This window comes from Dicentrarchus labrax, unplaced genomic scaffold (assembly GCF_905237075.1).
Source record: "Dicentrarchus labrax unplaced genomic scaffold, dlabrax2021, whole genome shotgun sequence".
NCBI classification, from domain to species: domain Eukaryota; kingdom Metazoa; phylum Chordata; class Actinopteri; family Moronidae; genus Dicentrarchus; species Dicentrarchus labrax.
The window spans coordinates 12,160,731-12,180,843 of NW_026136711.1; the positions used below are offsets into that span (position 1 = coordinate 12,160,731).

Below are 20,113 nucleotides of genomic sequence, written 5' to 3' on the forward strand. Positions count from 1 at the left end.
CATCTGCCTCTCCACTTCCCTCTGTCAGCATCACTCAAGGAAAAACAGACCAACACTTACCATGAATAATGGATGTATAGCAGTCATTAGTATAAATAAATAATTTACCACCACGTGTGTAACAGAATTAGTCTTGTAAATGTAATGATGATATTACAGTAACACGACAGGGAGGAATGACAACCTATCTGGCCATGTGCCCAATGTAAGCTGATTAGTCTCAGCTTGATGACTCTGTTCCTATATGTGTGTCTTATGTGTACAAAGTTATTTTTCCATTTCAAAAGCATAATTTACATATGTTTCATGGTGATTACCCACTAAAGAGATGACACTTTTCATACATAATTCATTTTTGTCTTTCTGAGTCTTAAAAGGTGCTTCAAGGTGAGGGGGAATTTCTTGGACTAAAGGTGTCTCATGGTCATTTATGTTCCTTTTTTATTGCCTTTATTTGATAGTAGAAGCTGTAGAGAGACAGGAAAGTGGGGAGATGGGAGGGGAATGACATGCAGCAAAGAGCCACAGGTTGGACTTTAATATGGGACGCTGCAGTAAGGACTCAGCCTTTTTGCATGACTGGGGGAAAATCTACCAGGTGAGCAATATCTTAACCCCAAGTTCCTTTTTATGTTTTTTTGTTTTGTTTTTCCCCAAATTCACAATTTGCAGGTATTTTATTTTATTTTTTTAGCCATACTATCACTGTTGCTCTATGGATGGTAATGATGGTCTGTCCCCCACTTTGGTCCAGACAGAAATATATCAGAAAATGGGATTGATTAATTGGATTGAATAGATTGCCATGAAACTCTAAACTGTACAGACATTCATGGTGATCCTCTGACTTTTCCTCTTGTGCCTCAATGAGGTTGACATTTTTGGTTTTTAGTGTCATAGCAACTATCTTCTTATTAAATTTGGTAGAAAATTCATGACATCCTTTAACCTTTCCATTGAGGGCACCAGGAGGTCACTTATCCTCAGAAATATCTTCACCTCTACTGAATGGATTCCCACAAAATGTTGCACAGACATTCATCCAAATGATACGTAATCACTTTGGTGGGATCATAAATTTGTCCAATGCTTAAGTTTATTATAAACACATACCTGCAAAGCTATTGACTTTCCACCTTTAGCAAATGTTAAAATGCTAACATGTTAAATGTTAAATGTTAAATTAAGATGGTAATGGTTAATATACCTGCTTAACACCAGAATTTTAGTACTGTCATTGTGAGCATAACACAACCTTCTTATTAATCTATTTTATTGTTTTTATTGTATTCATTTTTAGCTTTGTCCAATTTTATTAATGGTTGTTCATTTTGATTTTATGTGTTGTTTCAATTTGCTATGTGAAGCACTTTGGGCTGAATGCCAAAGTACTGCGGTGCCTACACAGCCTCTCTCAGCCTTTTGTTTTTTTAATGTCTGTCTTCCAATGTGTACTACCACACTGGAAACTGAACTCTTACATTAGTCAAGCAAATAACGTTAAAGAGTCTAGAGGATCTCAGTAAGATCAATATACAATACAACAAAGCACTGTTGACACACATAAAATCAGTGGGTTAAAATGCAAAAAGCCTTTGGATTTTCACATCAGCCTGTGAAATTTAGAGTCACCTTAGCTTGTATGTTCCAGTGTGCGTGTGAGTGTGTGTTCGAGTGCATGTCACACATTTCTCTGTGTGAACCACAGGTGTATACACTCAACACATTTTGATGCCTGTCCTGCCTCATATAGGAGATGACTTTGTAAATGGAGATGTTCCTCTCCTGTGGGCTGACACTGCCTGCTGCTTGACCTGATTCAGCTCCATTAAAGAGGCCAACAGGCTATTAACCCCCGCATCAATACCTCACAGGTTCAGCCGCGCTTACAAACCCATTTCAGCAGCAGTCATAAACACTGGTCTTATTATAGTTTCTCCAGGCCAAAGCAGAGTGCCCTGGTCGACCCCATAACAAAAGAGTCCTAAAGTCAGCATTAACCTGAGTGGAACAAGGGCACTGACGCACAGGAAATGGACTTGTGAGGGGGTGTGAACTAATGAACTGTTGTTGCATGTTATATTCCAGGGTCTGATTCCTCAGGAAAGGCTGGAAATCATTCTCTTTCATTTCAGGATAAAACTGGTTATAGGCTGCTGGGTTTTTGTGCATCTTAATGGATGATAAAGTGCAGCGACTGGATCACAGCGTGCCACATCAGTTCATCCAAATCACATTCTCATGTCCCTCCTAGGAGTTTTATTCATAAGCTCAAAGCTTAATCAACAATATGCAAGGAGGCGTTGAAAAGGATAAAATTAATTAACTGACTTTTAGTATTGAATTTGTCTCACAGCATGAATACAGCGGGATTACGAATGGAATTTTGAATTCATTGGTTTGCAAAGTAATGTCAATGAAAAAAATATTGCAACCTTCTTATTCATCTAGCTATAGGGGTCTTACCTTAATAAAGATTTTCATAACCATCCGATTCATGTAAGAAATGGGGGCCAGGGGATCGTTCATCAGCCTCTAACCATCATTAAAACTGAGCCCGTATGTGAGCGTAAACAAGCAAAAAAATTAAGAGTGTGAGACTTATCATAAAAGTGCAAGAGAAACACCCCGCTGAGAAGCACTATCAGAGCAGTCACATCCCATCTTGAAATCAGACAAAAGCACCCATAGCCATGTACAGACAAATAGTCAGAGGCATGAGCGTGCCTACACACACACAGACACAGACACACACACACACACACACACACACACACACACACACACACACACACACACACACACACACACACACACACACACACACACGCACACGCACAAATAAACTTGCTTTAGATATGGTTTATTATATAATCTCACCCTGGGGTGAAAACAAAAATGACAACATTGAATGTAACAAATTAATAACAGCCCCCTTTAATAAATGTCATGGAAGCAAGCAGTGATGTTACTTCTCTCTTCTTCCCTCTGGCAGGCTCAGGGTGTTTACCCAACACCCTCAGGTGCAGTGACTGAGATGTCGCTAGGCAACCGCACCATCCCTGTTGTTGCTCTGCCTCTGGCACTCAAGTGGGAGCTTATGTGGACTTAACTCTGAAAGAGCAGCAGTGTTGAGGAGTGGAAGGGGGATTACCAGGAAAAATATTGGATTGGGCTGAGGCACAAGGGGTGAGGCCTTACCTGAATCACCATTGCCACCAGACAGAGACACCATGAGAGACTGCTAGTTCTGTACTCACAACTGAAAGCCTGGCTTTTATCTGGCTCTGCTTCCTCACAGCAGCACAATGCTGTGATGTTATTAAAGAAACCAAATTGTGTGTGTGTGTCTCTCTCTCTCTCTCTCTTTTGGCCAAATGTTATACAAAATAGGAGTGCCTGACAGGCTGGACTGTTAGTCTGTATTATGAGAGTCGAACAGAGCAAAAACAAAGTCAACCACATAGAACCAGTTAATATTAACTATCATGAAGAACCTAAAGCTGCATCTTCAGTCCATGACAGCTATAACAGAATCATCCTGTAATGTGGTAAAATGAGCTATTGCCACCTAGTGGCTCCCATATGCACTTTCATTATGGAAAATGAAAATGAGGCTCATCACCACTGATAGCTCAAAATATGCACTTATTGTTCCTCTTTGGTCGACGCAGATACAAAAGCTGCTCCCAATCATTGTAACATCAGGCTACTGTCCCAGTGGCAGAACGGCCTAATTATTTCCAGCCCATGGTTGTGGTGAATGTTAGCAGCTGATGTTGCAGCTGTTATCAATGCACAGTGTGTTGGGCTGATAATGGAGACGGACTCAAACAAGACAGCCCAACAAAGAACAGCACAGACTGGTAGCAGACTGTGAGTGAGTGCGTTTTCATTCTAGGTTGAGAGCTGTGTGTTCTGCTCATGGGAGTTGTGCTCAATAGATGCCTCTATGGACCCAGGGGACACAAACTGTGTACTACATGTGGCTTTACAGATGTTAGAGGATTAAATGGAATTATCTGTGAACAGGTAGAGTAAGAAGGAATTAAAGGCATTCAGCTCATTCAAGTACAAAGCCTCAATATCCTGAGTGTCACATGCAGCACACATCCACGTTTTAATAATACAATGCTGCCCCCTAGTGCAATACAACAAGATGGGAAAGAAAAGTTTAGGACTGAAACACCAGTTACTGTAAAATCATTATTTATTCAAACTTTTCAATAGAGAAATTTTGTTTTTCTTTATGCTGTATGGGTAAATTCTCCATTCTATACAAAACTGTGTGTAAAACCTTAGGTGTAACATTTACAAATATACAGGAAGAAACTCCAGTTGCTTGAGCTGGAGGACACGGCCAGTCACCATTAAAAGAGTAAAAATGTGTGTTGGTGGGCAGCTATAAAAATAGAAATCAGTTTCCAGTAGATGTGTGTTTGGTATAGCAATACTGGCTAAAAGCCATCTGAAAACTGTTTAAGAAATCAATACATGTCAAACTAATTTTAAAAAGAACAGTTTAACAGATTAAAAAAACACACAAAAAGAACACGCCTCTCTTCACACACTGAAAACTATACATCAAACAAAATGTCAAAACAGATTTTCAACATATCCTATGCAAGTAAATGCACATTTTGTTTTGAATCAAAGCTATGTGAAAACAACTGAGGTGTCACATGAAATTAAATAAATAACTAAACATTAATTTAAGCTTGAGTTTAGTAAATAAATATGCTGAAAAACAAAATCAAATAAAGTAAAGGAGATGACAGATACACAGCGAGCTACTGCTTCATTAATTACAGAAAGGTTAATTGCTTCGGGATGGCTATATGGCTTATTCATAGTTAGGAAGGCAACTCAGTAGGTTACACAGTCTGGAGTTCAAACTAAAATCATTATTCAATAAAATTAGTTGGTGTTCTATTAAAACAAATTTGTTGATTTCCTTTGCTTTAAAGCCTAATGCACACACAAATAATCAGAAAATAAACTGTACTGTGTGACAATGCATACTAGTACAAATTAGTCATTTGTTTGTACAAAAATAATAAAACATGTAATCTATTTTTGCACTTTCTTAAAAAAGAAGTTGTAAATGGTAAATAAAGGGGCATTAGTCCATGCCTGCTCTGAAAGAAAATAGACATTATTTGAGGAGAGAGGTAGAGAGGCCATCCAATATGGCTACTACTGTATTTCAGGTTCATGTATATCTGAAAGACCTTGAAATGTGCCAAGTCTCTGCTCTCCTCCTCTTCATTTATAAGTCTCTTATGCTCTCTCTGTGGTGGGAGTGGTTTGGTCTCTCCACACACTTCAATTCCCCCCTTTCCCCTTTCCCCTCTCCTCCTCCTCTTCTCTCTGACATCAAGCCTATTTGAGAAAGCCCTTGTAGAGGAAATGGGAGTGACTGGAAAATCTCTCGTTCTCCAAACAGAAGAGCAGGTCCCTGAGATTGACACGTGTGATGCGCTGCCGTGTGGGTCTGGAGCCAGAAGACCCAGCCCCACCAGACAGAGAGGGACCTGATCCTGATCCCTGCAAGATAAGAGACAGGTGGGAGAGAGAGAGAGAGAGAGAGAGAGAGAGAGAGAGAGAGAGAGAGAGAGAGAGAGAGAGAGGGTAAGAGGGGGGGAGAGGGCATATGATGTTTGTAATTTGTTTTTCTCATGAGAAAACCCAAACAGGGGTGAAAAAGTATTAAGATCTTTTACTTGAGTAAAAGTACCAATACAACAATGAGAGTAAAATTCCTGCATTTAAAATCCTACTGAAGTAAAAGTACACAATTATTATTAGCTAAATGTACTTTTTCTGCAGCATTTTACTGTTGCCACTGGTCAAGGTGGAGCTAGTTTTAACTACATTATATACTATTAGGTAGCCTCATACAGTGGTTCGCAACCTAGAGGTTGGGCTTCTTCCTAAGGGTCACAAGATGAATCTGAGGGGTCTTGAGGTTATTTATTGGGTAGAAAAGAAGAAAAAACTAAGCTTTGCTACACACATATTCTTCTTTTTGGACGGTTCTCACATCTTTTGTCTTTGGCGTAACTGCTAACAACTCAAACCAATAATACTGGAAACCATTAAACTATTTATATGTGTAAAATTTTAATCTGAAAAATATCCAGTAACTAAAGCTGTTGTAGTTGAGTATATTATATGTATATAATAACATTATATATATATATATTACATTCCACAACTGAACCCAAAGAACAATTCAGACCAGTTAATGCCTGCATGCATTAATGTTGACCAATAAGAAGCAGCAGAGTGGCCGGCTGCATTCCTGTCCAGAGTTTGCATGTTCTCCTGCATGGATTTCTCTCTTCCTGGATTCCTAGGTCAGTGATTCCAAAAGTAATAGTGGTACTTGTATCACCGGAGGTAAGTAATGGATAAATGGTTGAAACGGCTAAAAGTCATGGATAAGTGGCTGAACTTGCTAATAATTATGAATAAATGGTTGAGTTGGGAACTGTAAATTGCCAGCTGGTATAAACTGAGTATGTCTGAGTGTGAGTCTGTCTGTGTGTTAGCACTTTATACTTGATTTGTAACCTGTACAGGGCGTTTCGGCCTCTAGTACAATGTATGATGGGAGTGACTTTAGCCTTTTACAAGACTCAACAGCAACAAGCAGTGTGAATGGATTGTTAGAACTTCAGGGAGAAGTGAAAAAGTGGATAGTGTTTGAGAAAGAAAAGACGTTTGCTACACAATAGTCTATTATGGGTATTCTGGATGAATTGTCAATTAAGAATTAAGTATAAGCATTAAGTAATAATTTCAAGCTTTTTTTTTATACATCCAGTTCATTACCCTAAACCCTATCAAGGCCTTTTTTTAGCCAGCAATGCCATGCAGATTATTGAACAAGCCCTGCAGTCATGGCCTGCGTTGCTTATTTAAAAAAAAAGACTAAAAATCACCCCTGAAGTAAAATACTGTTTTGTTAAAGTTAAAGTGTTATTCCACTCTCATGTGTTTATTTAATTTGGTAACAACTTTCACACTACCTATTCACTGTTATTTCAATTTGTACAGTACTTAACAGAATATAATACTATATCTCTAGGACATCTTTTTTACCTATATTTTTATAAATCTGAATTATATTATGAAGAACAGAAAAATAAAAGCAGCCTTGTCATTGCGTGTATGAATGAACACAGTCCTATTACAGTAACTGTCAAAATAAGTAAATGATATCATAGTGTTTCCTAAAGAGTTTTTCATGTGCTAACTAAAGAATAGAGGGCCATTTATTGTATTGTATGTTTAGACACTTATTTCAATGAACAAGGAGAAAAACAAACCCCCAAACACGAACACATGCATGGGGTATATACGTATACTATATATAAAGAAGAATATTCAATAAGGGGATCAAAAATCAAGAAGAGACAGATTTGTGGGAGAAAGGAGAACTCAATTAACCCAACAGTGATGTGCAGCAGGTAGCATAACCAGCAGCTGCAGCACGGTGAGTAAAGGTCTGTCACATTGTCTCATTGTATTGATTGAATGTGACAGATGCCTTTATTAAATGTCATTTGTAATTACAAGAGTCGAATGACAGTCTGCATGAGTACAGTGATCTGCCAACTAACAAGCTGCTTCATTATATTATTTTCTTCAGGTATGTGCACAGCATAGATGACTGACAGCAGGTTTCTGTCAGGGTAGTGTGGGCTGTCAGTGACGACTCGTCACCCAATCAACTTACAATTACTATAGGGAAGGAGCAACTAACTGTTAGATGTAACATTAGCTATTTCTGCAACCAGGATTTAATACTGATATAGAAAGCAGGCTTTTAACTGGTGCCTGCATTTTTACTCTGGCGTCTTTTGTTGAGTCATATGCAAAGTGCCAAATGGATGCCAGAGGTACATGGTACATTTATTACAGGGGTTATACTGGACACCTATCCCAGGATAAACAACACTATATGGGGTATCTAATGTGATTAGTGTTACCTCAGCTACAGCAGAGGAAGATGGAGAGTCCAGAATCTTCCTCTTCTTCCTGGGACCGATGGCTGCCAGAGCCGTCAGGTTGGCCTCCCTCTGTCTCATCTGAGCCAGCTCCTGTTGCTGCATCTGGACAAGGCACACATACCAACACGGACATCAAGCAAACAATGCAAAAACCTGCAGAAACAGACACTACTTGACTATTCTCTCATCCTACCTCTTTTGCCTTCTGTTTCAGACGCAGCTGCTCTGGGTCCTCTTGCCGAGCTCGAGACTGCAAGACCAAAAGCAAGACACATTGATAACAGATCCTGGCAGAGGACAGACCAAAGCCCAGGCTGTGTAGGACTAGAGATACTGTGGAATTGGCACAGTAGTCCATTCTGCATAAATATATCATGAGTTTGAGATACTACTACTTGTTTTGACTAAGCCTGATGTCCCCTGAACAGTCCCATCAATACTTACATTGAAATAAATAAACATCTGTTCACTACCTTTTTTTTTTCTTAATGTCACTTCTCTATTGGAATTTAATTTGGAGTTATACATTCGTCCCCCATTTGATATATCACATAGCACATTTGTTAGATGCTGTTCGAGTTACATCCTAACATCCTGAGGGTGAGTCAAAATCAATCGCAGGTGACCTTTAGTAAAACTTTATAGACTATAATGTACCTCTGGAGAAGAGAACAGCTGCAGGATACCAAAAGACTAAATGTAGGCCAAATAAATCAGCATTGATTACATACTGCTATTATTAATAAATGGGCCTTGATTTCATCTAAACAATAAAAAAGTAAAGATGTCACAGTATAACATTGGAATAATAAAACTTGTGAACCATCAAAACCACACACTCTATTATAGGGCTATTTATTTACACTCCATTTGAGACATGATACCTAAATCCACAGTTTCCTTCTTACTCCTCACCACAAACACGCCACAAATAATTTAATACAATGGGAATATTTGTGTAAATGAAATTACCAATAGCCTTGGGACATACACCGATCAGCCATAACATTATGAGCACTGACAGGTAAGTGAATAACACTGATTGTCTGGTTATCATGGCACCTGTCGGTGGGTGGGATATATCAGGCAGCAAGTGAACATTTTGATTGGTGTATTGTTTTGATGTCTGCCAGTGATGCGGTACCTTAGCTGCCTTTAGGAGGATCTCTCTCTCCAGTTCCTCCTTGCGTTGTTTCTCTAACTGGTCCAGCTGCTCAAAGAACTTGAGCTGAGCACGAACATCACTGCTCTGTTCAAAGTTGCCGTCCTCCTGCCAACAGACAGCGGTGTTAAATGTTATCCCACAAAAGACCAAAAGATTACAGGAGAGAAATGAGTGCATATTCAAAACATTGTAAGATGTATCTGTCATTTGCATGTTTACAACAACACTGTAAATACAGTAGACCCCTTTGTGTCTTACCACTGGTATTATTTGTCTGCAAGAAATCAGAATCAGAATCAGAATCAAACATACTTTAATAATCCCGTGGGGAAATTACTTAAAAATCCAAACCATGGCACTTATACTATCTATATGTAGATCTAGCCCAGTTAATTTAAACTACCCCTTCATATACAAATAAAATAAAAACACAATGCTATTTTTAAAAAATGTGTGCAAAAGGTTGATAAGAAGAGAGATGGCTTCAGAGCTTCACTTGTTGTTTGGCTGCAAACAACAAAAATTATATAACATTATGATATAAAATGTATAGAATCTGCTGTTTGCATTTTTTGTTAAGCATGATGTTAGGAATGGTAATATGTTCAGAATAGTGCACATTCTTGAACACTGAAGTGGCCTTCCTATGAGATGCTCCCCCCCTGCTTTATAATTACACTGTAAACAAACCTTAAAATTGACGTTTTTCTGCTGGGCCACTTGGGTAACCTTTTCCAGCAGGTTCTGGAGCCGCTGCTGAGTAGCGTGGGAGACATAGTTCACCACCTCTGCACCCAGGTCTGTCACACCATACCTCCTGCCTGGAAAAGAAACAGCAAGATACCTTTGGGGCTTTAGGAGGTGGATGCATAGATGTTGTATCATCAATAATGCTGTTGAGTTTCTCACCAATCTCCAGCATTCTCCTCTGTAGCATGGCACAGGAGAGAAAAGCCTCATCCTTACAGGAATGTGTCACAGCTCCCACTAGTCCAGAATTGGTTGCTAGGATATTAGCGCTTTCCTCTGATAGGTTCACTCCAGCCATGGAGGCCACGTCATTGATGTCGTCATCATCTCTGTGAACATAAATACAGTAAGGCAAACCCAAACACTACACTAAATATCATGAATCCAGATAAATATCTCATGCAGGTGTGGAAAAAAAAGAAAATTCCCATCAATTGTTATTCATTTGTCAAGCTACATATTGTTTAAGCTATAAAATATTAGGAATTAAATTAAATAAATCAAAATTTTATATTTATATATATTTTGGGGGGCATGGCGTCCCATGAACCTTTCCCATTTTTATTTTTCTGAGCGAGTTAGAAAAGTTAATTTCGAAAACTACAAGTGATGCTAATACTAAAACCTGCGTGATAAACAACATTTATGATCAATCTGATTGGAAATCTGTTGTCTTTCTTCTTACTTGAAAGTACCACCCGCCTCTTTCAGCTTGTTCTTCTGAGCCGGGGTCAAGGCTGCAGCATAGACTTGTTTAGAAACAGGCGGCACCTCTGGCCTCACAGGAACTAGCAGAGACACAGAAACACAATACATATTACAGGTCACCCAAAGAAAGACACACACATACACATACAGCGCTGTATTTAGACTGACATCCTCACCTGGCTGCAGCTCTTTAAGCTGGACCTGTTGCTGTCCCAGTATGATGCTGCCAGGGGCCTGATTCCTGAGCGTCACCATGGGGGTCGTCGGTAAGGTTACCTGAGGTCTCAAAATTGCTCTCTGCTGCTGAGGCTGGAGTACCTACAAGGGTAACATTTCAAAAGCAGATTTTGTAATTATCACCACAGTTACATTTACACTTTATGTTTTATTGTCTAGAACTATTTGCCTTATATTTTATATAAATGCACACACTAAAAAATTTAGTTGATTGACATTAAAGTCAGTTTACCAGTGTGGGGGTCTGCCCTGGTCTGCCAACTCCAGGCTGGAGCTGGGGCCTGCTGACTGGAGCAGTGAGGCGGGGGCTTGGGCTGCCCAGGACCACCGTGGTGGGGGTGGGAGAGGTGGAGGAAACTGGAGCTGAGGCCAACTGGGGGAGCTGACTCTGCTGGATGAAGGCTGCTGAGTCTGGGGTGAGCTGCCTCAAGGCTGGGAGGCTTCTCTATGGAGAACAAACAGATGGATGATCATTACAGAAATGCACTTGAACATGACATTCTGTCTGCTGTGCTCTAAGATAATATAAAGCACATTTTACTGATCTTTGATGGAAGGTATATCAATGAAAATGACAACAGAATATAAGCATTTTTACCTTGAGGAAAGGCACAAGGTAAGGTTGTGGTGAGGAGTTTAGCTCTTTGTATAATCTGCTGGTGAATTCCTCAGCTTCCAGTTTACCCTCCTAGTACAACAAATAGGCATAAAGAGTTGGGAGTGAGAGCTGTCACATTTGCAGGTATAGATGATGCATCACTTGGCTCAAGGTTTTCCACTTTTAAAAAGGGGATATTTTTAGAGCTTTCATTTGTCAATATCCTTGTGAAATGTGAAACATGTATACAATATAGCAGCTGACAGGTTCATGTGTGTCTCCTGTATGTATGCCTCACTCACCAGCAGGTCCTTGACCAGCTCTCTCACACTGGCAGCAGTCTCTGTTGATTGCTTCCCAGTGGACGCCAGCTTGATCAATGTTGACAGGAAGTTCTTGCATTTCTTCACATTCTCCATTGTCTCCTGCCAAAAACACAGAACATTCAGATTATGAACAAATTCGAGTCTCATTTGTGAATAACCATTTTAAACACAGCAGCATGCTTGGCCTTCTTTAATTACTGTCTACTTACAATATGTACATAGTGTCATAAACCCTACAGTACACTGTTCCAGTACATGCAGACACCCAGCTCTATCTGATCGCTCCGGCTTAGCACAACTCACTTTGCTCGCTGTTACTGAGGTAACTGTTGTTCCAGCTGTTTGGCTGACAGTCCTGGGGGTCATTCCTGATACTGCAGCCCCAACTGAGCTCTAGGAAGACATCACCATTGTAACATGTTATATAGGTTGTTGAAACATTTCAATACCCACTTTTCAAGTCATCACAGGAGAGTGTGGGTTTTAGAGCTGTTTCAAAGTTGATTAAGTGCATCAAAATGCAGGTTCATAAGAGGAAACAGGTGCACTTCTCCTGCACTGAGTTTCAGTTGGGTGCTCTTCCTGACCACCTCTGTCTGATCACTAGCTGCTCTTGTCAGCAATAGAAGGCTGACCCATTGGTGTTATCTATAGCTACAAAGTGAGTATGAACCCATTTTTTTTTTTTTTTTTAGCAAACTTGAAAAAAAGCCACTATGCAGAAAATGTATATGCTTTAAATCTGTAGTTTCATGTCTGTCAGGAGTGAATCTGTCCTGGATTTGACTCAACTTAGTATTTGGTAATGAAGTAACAGGCACATATTTAATTTAAGACAGTTCACAGTTTGAACTAAAATGTTGTATTAAATGATTATGACTTCTGACTTTTCCCCTCTTCCATTAAAGGCAAATATGCTATCATAAACTACAATTGGGCTTTAGAATAACATCCCATATAGACAAACGAAAGTGCCCACTTTTTTACATTAATAAACCTACACGCATCTCATTTTTCTCATCCATTTTGAACAGAATGCATGGCACATTGTCCAGAGTCCAGTATCTCCTGAGACCTCTGGCTGCTCACATTTATAGAATATCTCTTCATAAATGAGTATAATTCCTTCAAGTCTAGGTCTAACCCCTACTATAGTAAATCCAGGAATCAAGGTTCAGGATTACACATAAACCCAGAAAACTGAAAAACTATTACAGTGTACTATAATATAATTCAGTAAATGAATCATCCTGGTCTGTAGCTTGTGCAAGTTATGGCCACAAAACGATGTGCAACAAGCCAAATGAAAACAATCAGAAATGATTTGACAGCAACAGGTGGGGTTACCTGAAGGATAGGAGGTCTGTGAAGAGCGGTGGTCGAAGGGAGTGACGTTGGAGCTGGACAGCCCTGCCGGATGATAGTGCTGGGAGCCACTTGTCTGTTGATGATAGTGTTTCCAGGAGTCTGGGAGAAGGCACAAAGCATGGCATGATGTGCAACACCAAGTTTCATCATTCTTGAAAAGACATCTACTGATTACATCTAAATACATGAATAGTAATATTTATTTTATAATTTTGCATACATTAAGGCTAACAATATAAAACAATAACATACAAGCACACTATTTCACATATACCTACACATGAGCCATAATTTTTCTAATAGTCTACTCGACAGGTGCTTCCCTGAGCTGTAGGCAGGAGGGCAAGCTGATCATGGGCTGTAGTACTGACTTTGGCACTAAAGTGGAACATACTGGCTGTCCATATAAAGTCCTTCCTAGGGCAGGTTGTGTGATCTTACCTGGCCAGGAGACACGTTTGTTGGTGTAGCTGTCCGAGGTGCCATGCCTCCCTGTGTCTGTGCCTGCATCTGGGCCAGAGCCTGCTGAGGAATCATCAGCAGCTGTCCACTCTCACTGCGTACAAGCACCATCCCTGAACCAAGTCAGAAAATATAAGATATAATAACACTATCACATGAAAATCCAAACAGTGAACAGCTAAACCACAATGAAGTGTAAACATGATCAATTAATGTTGTAAATCTCACAGAGTAGTCACCATAAATCCTAACACATCTGTTACTGATGAGTGAGAAGACAACACATATGTTGTGTGCATTTTGTACTGGATAACAATTATATGAGAATATAATCATTCAGTGTTTATTTTTACATCCATTGATCAGAGGCAAATGAAAATGAAACCCGTGACTCAGTCAAGTGTGGAATTAACTGCGCGCACAGTGAAAGAGTTCTGACTTCACTCACCCGGGGGGAGCTGGATGTTATGTATACTGGGCTGTCCTGGGGAGGTCTGGGGGAGCCTTGGGGCCAACATCTGGGGCGTCAGGGCTCGGACACCGCCTGGACCAGCAGCTCCCGTCACCGGAATCCGGGGAGCGCTGGAAGTGACCGCCAGCTGCGGTGCCGACTGTATTATCGTTGTGGGTGGCTCTGCCTTGATTATGTGAGACCCTGCACTGACAGACACCGAGTTGGGCGGCTGGCTATTGTTTACAAGCGGGGTTTGTATGGCGATACCTGTCTGACCTGTCGTATTGGCGGCCACCACTGGGCTCGCATTGTTCCCATTCAAAGTTGCGCCCGACCCCGCGGTTTGCATAGGCGGCCGGACGAGTGTCACAGTGGGTCCCGTTGCCTGGCTCACAGGCTGAGCTGAAGCGACAACACTCTGTGAGTTCATGAGAGGCGTCTGAATTACACTGTTGGACGACGGGGGCATTATCGCACTGGCCAGCTGTTTTGACATCGCTGGTCCACTGTTGACAGATGTGACAGATGTGACAGATATCGCAGTGCTGCCGCCGTTACCAGCTCCACTTGTGGCTGTCGTCTCCCCAAGAGGGGCAGCGCTGCTTCCTGAATTGTGAGAGCTCATAGTTTGGCTCCCATTGAAAGTCTGCACTGAGTACGAGCCTACTTTCCCCTGGTGATTGGGGAGAGAAGTTACAGCGCCACTAACAACAAGTGTTTTGCTGGGGTCGTGTCCCGTGGTGGAGTCCGTGCTGGCCGTCGATGTATCCATAGTTGAACCATGGGGACCTCGTTATGAGGAGACCCCCTGCACTGTAAACTTGTTTAGAAGGAGCACAAACAATCTTGAATGTGATGGGGCAAGGCTCTTGACACATGTACTGTTTTTCTCTGTCAGCTCCGGCGCTTGCTTTTCGTGTACACCCGGAGAGACAAAGAGGAAAACAACATTAGTAGTTACAGCGTACCTGCTTCAGCAATCGTCTTGACCAAGTCCCAGCTGGACATTAGCTCGCGCTACCCCCTTGTCCCGGAACTATAGCCATGTAATTACCGGCTGCCTCGTGCCTACCCCAGTGGTTGTTGTGACACAAGAACAACAGCTGTGACTCAACAAACTGTACAGGATGACAAACTACCGCTTTATTCACCTCTGTGTGTAAAGTCGGCTCCTCCAGCGGGCCGGGGCCAACCGCCATCTTCACACTCCTGCGAGCTTGTGAGAAGTGAGGTACTTACCAACTGACATGCGCGTGCGCACAACAACTAAACGTCTCCGTGCGGGGAGTTCGGCGCGCTGTGATTGGCTGTCCCACATTCTAAAAGGCGGTACCAATGGCTACAGCTGTCATTCCAGGGGATGCATGAGACGGAACAACATCGTACCGGAGACGAAACGTTTTCGTCAAATGTCACGTCGTCGCCGGCCTGTTTATGCTATCACGATAACTATTCCGTTTCAGAGTTGTACCGTGCGACCCTTGGTAGAGTAATAACGTGGTTTGCAACAAGCTATCCAACCAAATTTAAGAGATTTCACTCTCGATGAGCTGTGCAAGATGGCTGCAGTGTTATGGCCAGCAAGTGAAGTTGCTGTTGTAATGAGGCGTTTGAGGGCGCCCCACCCTCCGTTTAGAGAGGAAATATTGTACTGTACTGTCAGCAGTAATGGGATTTAGTGTGGTTAAACCCCACGTGTGCTGACTTTAAAATAAATGCAAACATTAAGTATATGTTTACTCCTACTTAGATTTTATTGTTGAAATATATATCCAAATGTCCGGTAGGTCCTATGTAATTTATTCAAAAGTTATAAACTTACCGTCTACAGAGTAAGCTGTATAAGACCCAATAACCATTAATGGTAGCCTACTTTTGTGTTAGGGTTCACATTTTCCATATGAGCAATTAGAGCATCCCAATCTTTTTCTATATATATATATATATATATATATATATATATATATATATATATAAATTTATACATAGGGTATTGTGAAATGGAGTTTTGAAAATAGAAATGTGTAAACTCCTGAAATAGAAAAATAGCTTAGAATAAATGTCAATTTTCAAATTGCCATTACTCAAAATATGTATTCCAATGTCCTTCAAAGTTTCTTCTTTTAAGCCTACGTATGGCTTCATTATCTTGAATTGCCCAATATAATAAAGTAATTTAATTATTGGGATATATATATATAAATATAATTTGGATAAAAAAAAAGGTTAAATGGGAAAGGTAAACTCTCATTAAGGTGCCACCAGCTAAAATTAACATTTTAAAAATACACAGATCCACATCCACAAAATGTATCCACAAAATACACATCATTAAAATCATTATCGGTTATTTTTTGTTGTTATCATCAAGTTAGAGTTTCTCCACTGGTCTCTCCTTGGGACCCTCATTTTCTCATGGTCATCAAGTTGCAGCCAAGCAGTTTTAAAGAATTCAAACCAAGCAAATGTATTTTTCAAACAGGTTAGTAAACACATATACAATGTCATGATAAAATTATGTTTATTATATAGGCCTATGTTTAACATAAAATGTACACATATTGTCATTCCTGCAATCAGAACATATTACTACTTATCATTATTAAACAGCGTGAACATCACAACTGTATTCTGCAGATTGTAATGAATATGATTAAAATAAACTGGATAACTGTTTTCATACAAAGTAAGGCCTAAACAATTTTTTACATTTTTTTACTTACTGTTTTTACTTATACGTTTGTGAAAGCTTTTCTGTCAAAATAAAAGTCAGACATTAGATAACGAAGCATTTAAAATATATTATTATTATAATTTTGACTACACACCCATCCAGAACCATTTGGTGACCAACTTTTGGATTCAGGACCCACCAGTTGAGAAAAGTATGGATTAAGTGATAAATTAAATGAAAAATTATTTGTATTTGGAAAAATATCTGAAGCTTCATAATGCCACATTTAGATATTTCTATTCAGTGCTTTACTATTGTGTCACAATAATGTAATGTTTTTGAGTTCAAATTCATTTGGGGACTTTTCCAAGCAAATATTGATATATATGATTGTTTGCGATTTAATCAGCATGTATTTCTCATTAAAGTCTCACCCTCTTTCTACCCCATGAATATTTCTGTAGATCGGCCTCAGGTGCAGCGTAATTATATGTTGTCTTAGCCAGGCTACCAAGGAGGTATCGACAGACTGTTGTTCCCGTGTACGCCGGCTGGCTAAACAAACCAACCCTATTTTACGCGCAGGTGACCCAGCAGCGTAGAAGTGCGTCACTGGCAACCTTATAAAGCGCACAGGTGCCCGCTAATTGCGCACATTGCCGATTAGCTGATGTCTTTGTGTGCCGTGGTTTAATGCTCTGTGGTTCAGCCGCTGCTTTTCAATTTGAAGACATATTTTCACTGCGAACATGAGTTCTGGAGGAGGGACCCCTTACATCGGCAGTAAAATAAGTCTGATATCCAAGGCTCAGATTCGGTATGAGGGAATATTGTCCTCTGTCGACACTGATAGGTCCACGGTTGCTTTAGCCAAAGGTAGGTCGGTAGGCCGAGGACACACGTGTTTTTCTCTATTTGACAATCCTCTCTATATTGAGTTGTGAACTAAGTATGCTGGAAGTAAACAAAACCTAATGTTGCCCCCCCTCACAGTAAAATCCTATGGGACAGAGGACCGGCACACGGATAGACCAGTGCCACCCAAAGATGAAATATATGAATATATAATCTTCAGAGGAAGTGACATCAAAGACATCACTGTGTCCGAACCACCAAAACCACACCATGGACTGCCTCGTGACCCCGCTATTGTACAGGTGTGTGTTGGCTCACTTTTTAAAGTAATTTGCACTTTGTTAAAGGGAGTTAGTTTTGTCTTTAATTTTGGTGCTTTTAGTCGTCTGTTGGCAGTTCCTCTGCTGCGTATCACCCACGCTGGAGTCCATACAGAGACATGATGCCCACCTACAACCAGCTGGCTGCGAGTTCTCTCCTCAACCAGCAGTACAATGCGGCGTTAGGCTTAGGTACAGTTAATGTTCTTTTGGATGTGTCTCAGAAATGTAATTTAGGCTTTCCTCCAGCACTATGGAGTGGCTGTTTCTCCCATGTATCTGCAGTTGATCAAGCCCCCCACCATGTTTGTTCTCGTTCTTCCGTACCAGGACTTCACGGCATCCCAGTCAGAAGAGCTCCCATGGTCGAGCAGGCTGTCCAGACCGTGCCGTTGGCCAGTGCTGCTCAGAAAAGGGGGAAGACTTCAGCCCAGCCACAGAACAGACAGCCGGTTCGTCCAACCCAGCGCTCTGGCCGGGGTGGTTCCCAGGTTCTGAAGGAGAACGTACCCACCAGTAAGCAAACTCAACAGTGGCTCATAACGGGCAAAAGAAATCACTCATCCTGTTTCTTACACCATTTTCTTTTTAATCAAGCTCAAATAAGAAAAATGAACATTTCATTTCTGTTCAGGTCGGACAACATCTCAGCCCAGTGCAGCCAAGAGTCAAGGCCAAAGCACTGAGAACCAGAAACAAAGGCAAAAGCAAGGTATCAAAAATTCACTCTTAAGCCATTTCTTACTGAGAATGTCCACATTTGTTTGTCAGTTCACATCTGAGGGCAGAAATACAAAAGGAACTTTGTTGGTAAACAAATGTTGCTGATCTGTCTGTATAGAATAGTTGTCTTAATTGTAGAAAATGGAATACAAAGGTAAAAATCTAGATGAACTGCTTCTAAATGGTTACTAAACCAGTTTTGCAGTGTATTCGTCTGAACGTCGTCCGGTGTTTATGTGCAGGCAGTCGCAGGTCCAGGAACAGAAGCAGAGGCCAACTTCTTGTGAAAAACTCGAAGGCCACAACCTTGCAGTTTGAGTCAGATTTTGATTTTGAAACTGCAAATGCTCAGTTTAAAGATGATCTCACAAAGGAGGTTGTAGGTATGCTTTAGTTCAAAAGGCTATCAGTTCAGTTTTAAGTGGGGACAATATAAAGCAATTTTAAAGTGTGTACATGTATTTTCATCTTGTGAATTGCTGCAGTTGAAAAGGTAGATTCTGGGGAGGCCCAGCAGGACAGCCAGAGTCTGCAGGAGGAGGAAACTCTGGGAGATAAATACTACGACAAAGCCAAATGCTTCTTTGACAACATTTCATCAGACCTTAAACCCAGGTGATTATACAACTTCCTTTTTGCCTTTTGAGGTTTATCATGCTCTACAAAATCTTACTTTTTTTTTTTTTGGGGCATCCTCAGGAGAACCACCTGGGCAGAGGAGAAAAAGTTGAATATGGAAACATTTGGAGTGCCCGGCCGCTTCCTGAGGGGCAGAGGGTTCAGGGGCAGAGGACGCGGAGGGCAGAGCGCCACTGAGCAGCGACCCCTCCCAAAAATTGGTAGTGGGAGGGTGTGAAGGCTTTTCTTTGTTAATAATTTCTGTAAATATTGTAGTTTTCTACTTATTTAAAAAGTACCTCTCTTTTTTTTCCCCATTTGAAGCGAAGATGTTTTTTTTTTTTTCCCTTTATCCCAAATATGCATTTAGGGAATTTTGAACTTTGAACCTTAATATTATATTAAATGGGAGAGTGATTTCTTTTAATCAAGCAGCTGTATGCTTAGAAGCACATTTATTCATTGGTAGTCTTGTAAAATGCAATGTGGAATTTGTCTTCAGAACAGGCCAGCAAACAAGAGATTTTTTGGGTTTTTTTTGCTTAATGTACTAAATTCTTGTCTACTTGACTGTCCAAATGTAACTCAAAATTGCTTTTGGAGGACAGCTGTACTTTATTTTCTTTTTTTTCTTTCTTACTTGTAAAATAAACTGTGGAGGACTTTGTAACAGTTGCTATTAAATAACATGACTGAAAGAGTGGCTTTTGTTATAGGTGCTGCAACTTGTCATTGAAGAAACTGCTGAAATACAGAATCTAAAGATTTCCATCTTGTATTTTAGCACCCATCAACCTTAAAACCACATCCTGTGGTTTTAAAAAAAAAAAAAAAAAA

The 20,113-nt window shown here is 40.5% G+C and overlaps 2 protein-coding genes across 4 annotated transcripts; one reads left to right on the plus strand and one right to left on the minus strand.

Moving 5' to 3' along the window:
- Positions 1-4,192: 4,192 nt before the first annotated feature.
- Positions 4,193-15,662, minus strand: LOC127372617 (transcription initiation factor TFIID subunit 4). Of its 2 annotated transcripts, XM_051416546.1 has the most exons (16): positions 15,238-15,661; positions 14,081-14,996; positions 13,612-13,745; positions 13,150-13,269; positions 12,106-12,195; positions 11,779-11,901; positions 11,477-11,566; positions 11,111-11,323; positions 10,818-10,959; positions 10,619-10,721; positions 10,093-10,262; positions 9,874-10,004; positions 9,163-9,288; positions 8,212-8,268; positions 7,998-8,120; positions 4,193-5,547 (listed from the first exon to the last, which is right to left on the minus strand). In XM_051416546.1, the coding sequence occupies exons 2-16, from the start codon at positions 14,856-14,858 to the stop codon at positions 5,383-5,385; spliced, it is 2,565 nt and encodes an 854-aa protein (XP_051272506.1). In that variant the 5' UTR covers positions 14,859-14,996; positions 15,238-15,661; the 3' UTR covers positions 4,193-5,382. The 2 variants fall into 2 exon arrangements, with proteins under 2 accessions (XP_051272506.1, XP_051272507.1); XM_051416547.1 differs by lacking the exon at positions 12,106-12,195 and having other exon boundaries at positions 14,081-15,662.
- Positions 15,663-16,136: 474 nt separating this feature from the next.
- On the plus strand, positions 16,137-19,974 carry LOC127372621 (protein LSM14 homolog B-like). 2 transcript variants are annotated; one of them, XM_051416552.1, is made up of 8 exons: positions 16,146-17,636; positions 17,754-17,917; positions 17,998-18,127; positions 18,266-18,451; positions 18,570-18,647; positions 18,901-19,041; positions 19,144-19,273; positions 19,358-19,974. In XM_051416552.1, the coding sequence occupies exons 1-8, from the start codon at positions 17,510-17,512 to the stop codon at positions 19,512-19,514; spliced, it is 1,113 nt and encodes a 370-aa protein (XP_051272512.1). In that variant the 5' UTR covers positions 16,146-17,509; the 3' UTR covers positions 19,515-19,974. The 2 variants fall into 2 exon arrangements, with proteins under 2 accessions (XP_051272513.1, XP_051272512.1); XM_051416553.1 differs by lacking the exon at positions 18,901-19,041 and having other exon boundaries at positions 16,137-17,636.
- Positions 19,975-20,113: the final 139 nt, after the last annotated feature.